The 5150-nt window shown below is 38.4% G+C and overlaps 1 protein-coding gene across 1 annotated transcript; it reads right to left on the reverse strand.

The window, feature by feature from the left end:
• Nucleotides 1-1481: 1481 nt before the first annotated feature.
• On the reverse strand, nucleotides 1482-4784 carry LOC308394295 (claudin-18-like; the record flags this gene model as incomplete). Its single annotated transcript, XM_080878551.1, has 5 exons — nucleotides 1482-1665; nucleotides 1832-1942; nucleotides 2035-2164; nucleotides 2248-2412; nucleotides 4565-4784. 5 exons carry the CDS (start codon nucleotides 4782-4784, stop codon nucleotides 1524-1526), a joined length of 768 nt encoding a protein of 255 aa, XP_080734677.1. The 3' UTR covers nucleotides 1482-1523.
• Nucleotides 4785-5150: the final 366 nt, after the last annotated feature.

Raw genomic sequence — 5150 nt, forward strand, 5'->3', positions numbered from 1 at the left:
AATAATCCCTAAAACAGTAGTTTTAGGTGGATAAAAGGCCTTAAGGTTAGTCATGTTAGAGCAGGTATGACTTTGCTGCATGTATGAATGCACATTAAAATAATACATTCATAAAATAAACTTTAATTCCATTTAACCAATAGTACCAACAACAACATTTGGTCAGTTAGGCAAGAATTAGACATGACATTTTCTATTTCTATTTATTTATTATTTGTTTATTTATTAAAGTATCAGGTTAATGTGGCAAACATGTTGTCTTTTCCACTCCAGTTCAAAATGGGGATGCATTAGCAAGCTAATGCTAATTTGCTAATGCTAACGTTGACTAAGCTAGCTGGCAACAGTAGCTGCATTTTGAAAAAAATAGTATGATGTTAAGGAAGGGTCCATAAAGAGACTCTGTAAGACTTTGTAAAGAAAAGAAAGGTTCACTTAAAGAGGCTCTCAGATACAATTTAACCGTGGTTCCACTGAGCTGATGTGTGTCTAAATTCCTCGAAAGGCATAGCAAAGGTTTGTCTATTAAGACTTTGACTGGAAAGCCCCAACCTGGAAACAGACCTTCATCCAAGTAAGTAGAAGATACGTTACTGACATAATATCACAAACAAAACTGTTAAAAAAAAACTTGGGAGCATTTAAAACAAGAGGTGGGTCATGTGAAAAAGAACGTTTTCGCAAGACTCTGTTCCTGTGAAAAACTAAACTCCACCTCATGATTCAGTAACTTGAATGATTTTCTGTATGACTCAGTCTCACGTTGTTGTGGAAGAATTTCACAACAACTCATCAACCTTCACACACCGTGCTGACGGATGTATGAACACCTCTGCTTGGAAGAGCCATACTTGTTCAGTGTTTTTCTAATTTAACTGTCATGAACTTTAACATTTACATAATAACTAAAGACTGTGGATTCTGAGATGTAGCTGCTGGAGTTTTCCAACATCTCTGAGCACTGTACAATCTGACCTTGAGGTGAATTTGCAGGGACATTATGTCAACACACGTCCGACAGCTCGAGACCAGCAAACTGCCAAAACCTCTGCTTTTGTAGAGGCGCTCACACTTGCTGATAATCAGTAAATCAAGTACATTTAATTAGCATATGGATTTCTTAATTTCTGTGGGAGCAGTAGGTAGTAGTAGTTGTTGTATTGCATCTTAGTGCTTCCCTACTGGGTAGATTTCACAAGAACCTGTGCAAATATCCCTTTGTTTTAATTTTTTATTTTTTATCCCTGTCAAACATGACATTTGCACATTCCTCCACTGAGTTTAATATATGCGTTATGTGTTGTGCTACTGAATTTAGTGTCAGAACAGGTAAGAATCACCTTTTATTTAACACAGACACACATACAAAATATACAGCACAGACTTTATAATTGTGATTACATTTGAAAAAGTAACATGAAATTAGGCCTGAAACCGGTCTTCCAAATTAAAGTAGAGAGAAATAAAAAATGAATGCTGAATGTAGAAAAGTTATCACAGAGCGTATTAAAACAGACATGGTTCTACACGTAGTCAAACCTCTGGTTTGTCTGCCTTTCATCCATACTCTGAGCTTTGTAGGAGTCGTTGTAGACGGGCCGGGATCTGGTGTCAGGCCTGTACATCGTGTTCTGGGAGGCAGCTTTGTAGGCCATCCCATCATACCTGAGGGATAGCGTCACATACATCAAACACTGAAAATATAATCTATGTGCGTACTGTATTTTGCCCTATTTTGCAGTTTTCACATCTCTGCTACTTTATTGTTCAGGAACAGAGAGGTTACTGTCCCTACCAATCTTTTTAAAGATCACAAATAGTTATAAATTACCGGTGTTTCTCTGGTGTCATTGCACGGCAGGCTAGGCACATCAAGATGCCACCGATGAACAAGATAGCGCCACCAATCCAACCCACGAAAAGTGCAGGGCCAAAAGTATACCTGAAAGATTATTAAGGTTAAACATTACCAAAATTAATTCAGCAGGTAATATATTACTATATATATATATGCTAATTTCAGTTTATCTTTACCTTGGCGTCAGAGCTCCCGTTAGTCCACCAACATTGCCTGTACTGCTGAATCCACTGGCAAATGTAGTGAACTGAAAACTTTGTACAATCAAATTAGCAAAGGCTGACACCCCAGCAATCCCACAGACACCTGAAAAAAAATCCGAATTAATGCTGGTATTATCGCAAAACCGTTCTTCTTCGATATCACCTGAGCATTGTTAGTGAAGTAACCTGCAAGGAGAAGCATGATCCCAGCCGACAGAGTCATGGTGGCTTTCAAGTTGTCCTCCATGTTCCCCATTTTCAAGCACTTCAGCGAGAATATGGCGATCAGTAAGCCGATAGCGCCAAGGACGATCCCAACAATCATCAAGGCTCGGACGGCTTGGAGCAGAGCTGAAAATCAAAGTTATGACATTTAGCATATGTTTAGGATATATCTGTTTGTGAGATTGGTATTACCTTGTAGATACTTTAAGATTTATCAAAAAGAAAATGAAAAAAGAAAAAGAAAATGCTGCCAATTAACTCAATGAGTTTAAATAAATAAAAGATATACAATATTCAAACAACCCAAACCTAAATATATTTCAAATGAGTAGAAAATTGAAATGTATTATAATACATAAGTTCAAATTTTAGGTTTAAATATTTCTGGAGTGTCGCAAGTTAAGCATGCATGTTAAAATATCTTCTTTTTATGGTTAATGTACTGCGCTGTATGTTTTAGAAGGCAACACTGTGCCTTGTACAGCTTCAGTTATTATGTACTAAAGGTAATATATACAAAAAATGTGATTATGATTTGACTACGCAACATTATATTAAAAGGTTTAAATTAACTTTTACTCAGCATCATTTATATTCATCCAGTCATAATCAGCTCTTTTTAAAAACCACTTGAAGTTTTGACAATACATTTCGCTAATTATATTTTTGTACTTTTACTTCTGAGTACTTCTTTGATCATGGCCACCATAATACAAATCACACACTAGAAACTAATTATAACTGTAAGGTAGCAGCTTCAATAGTTCAATATATTTTGTCACAGGAAAACGGCAGGTCGGCCATCATTAAAAGTTTCCGCTGAAGATAATATCTGGCATAAAAGAGACAAGAGATATCGTCATTAGAAACTGAACTTGCTTTTATTTTCGTAATTAGTTTGAAACCGCGGTTAAAATGAGTAAAATGTAATACAAAAAGAGATCAAGGTGTTTTACAGCATAATACAATCAACTATTATGCAAGGATTTCTACCTTCTTCTACATATATTATGGAAATATATGAATCCATAGACATACAAGAATAACTGGGCTGAATTACAAGTTTAGCAGTAGTTCTAAAAAGTCTCTGAAAGGGGATCAAAATCCCCGGCAATAATAAATATATTAGTTTTACTGATGCACATGTGCATCATGAATAGAGGCAGGAAAAGCCCGACACTCACGGCATTCACTTTCAATTAAAATGTTTTAAAAAGGAAGAAAAAAAGCACATTACAGTTATTTTCCAGAACTCATAAATCAAAGCAGCGTGTGGTGAAACACACTGAACTAAATGCCATCTTTCAGCGTCCTCAGATATTGTACCTGTATTATTCTAGATTTAATCCCTTAAGACCTTATATACAATATGCTCTACACTACATTCAGCTGTTAAGTACAGAGTGTGGAAATGTACTTTACATTGTGTGACACTCTGCTAAAGCTTGTGCTTGCTCAGCTAAGCTTTGGATGTCTCATCAAATTTCTATTTGATTCCGGAGAGACACCATCTTTTCTGCAGTCGACTGCATTTTTATTCCAGGGCTGGTCGGAAAAGTGGCAGGGGGTGGAAATGGGGGGGGAAAATCTGCCCTAAAACCTCCCAAATATTCTAAAGTACCTTCCGAGGTCCTTTAGAAAATGTTCTCCTTAATCCGACATGTCGAGAAATATTTGATAAATGTCTTTTTCTCTTGGAGTGTAATTCTCTTACCTGGCAGGCCAAGTATGGTGAAATAAGGCCGACACTGTGTGGTACCGTACGTCGTCCCTACACACGACTTCCATAAACCAGAATAGGTATAAAAATTTGTTATTACTGTAAAAGATCGGTCTTGTAAGCTCCACTCGTCCATTGTTGTTGCAGCCGATATTAAAAACAGGCCCAACGTCGACAACATGAATCCTATTAACTGGGTCATTGTGGCAGCCATTTTAGATGTTCCACTCAAACTGAGTTACCACCAGAGTCAGACAGTCATGAAATGGCAGTGTTTGACTGCTGCCTGCTGTTATGTAGGCTTCGACATGGAACAGACCTTATCTGATGTTTACCCAAGACTTACTTCCAGGTTCCGGGAAACTGTGGGGAGCACATTTTCCCCTCCTTTCGAAACAGGGTGTGAAAACACACGCCAAACATGGTTCTTTGTATTGTTCTTCTTTCTGAATTAATATTTAAACCACCTACATGTATTGCATAACCCCCCCCCCCCCAAAAAAAAAGTCAATTTCATTTTTTTGCCATGTCCGTTGGTATTATTGATTTAAAACATACCTGGCAGGCCGAGGATGGTGAAGTATGGTCGACACTCTGTGAAGCCGGAGCTCTGCCTAACACAGGACCTCCACAGGCCCGAGTACGAGTACACGGCTGTCACAACGTTGTCAAAGAGGTCTTGTGTGGCCCACTGGTCCATCCCCGTCGCGGCGATTATTCCCGCTATTCCTATCAAACTCAGAACGAAGCCTAAACCCTGACACAACGTGGCCGCCATGCTGCCGTCTTCTTTCTGCCGCTGGAAACCGTCAAGTGCTCTCAGCTCAGCCTTTCCTCAGCACTGCAGCTGTGTTTGAATATGATATCGTCCAGTATGAAGTCTAAAAGGACTTTACCAGTAACCCCGCGTGTTTGCACTTATGTACAGATTTGGGTGGAGCGTATCAGTATCAGTGTCGATTAATGTTGGTAAGGAGTTTTCGTCGTGTAGAGGGTTGGAAGTCTGTTTGTGAGTTTGTGTAAATGGTCTTTGAAAATCTAAAATGGGGAAATGATGATGGTCTGTTGGTAAATTGGTAAAAGGAGGTCATTCAGCTTCTATACCAGATTTGTTGGGTAGAAATGGTAAACAGACTGGTTCTTA

This window comes from Rhamphochromis sp. 'chilingali', assembly GCF_963969265.1.
Source record: "Rhamphochromis sp. 'chilingali' genome assembly, chromosome: 3".
NCBI classification, from domain to species: Eukaryota; Metazoa; Chordata; class Actinopteri; order Cichliformes; family Cichlidae; genus Rhamphochromis; species Rhamphochromis sp. 'chilingali'.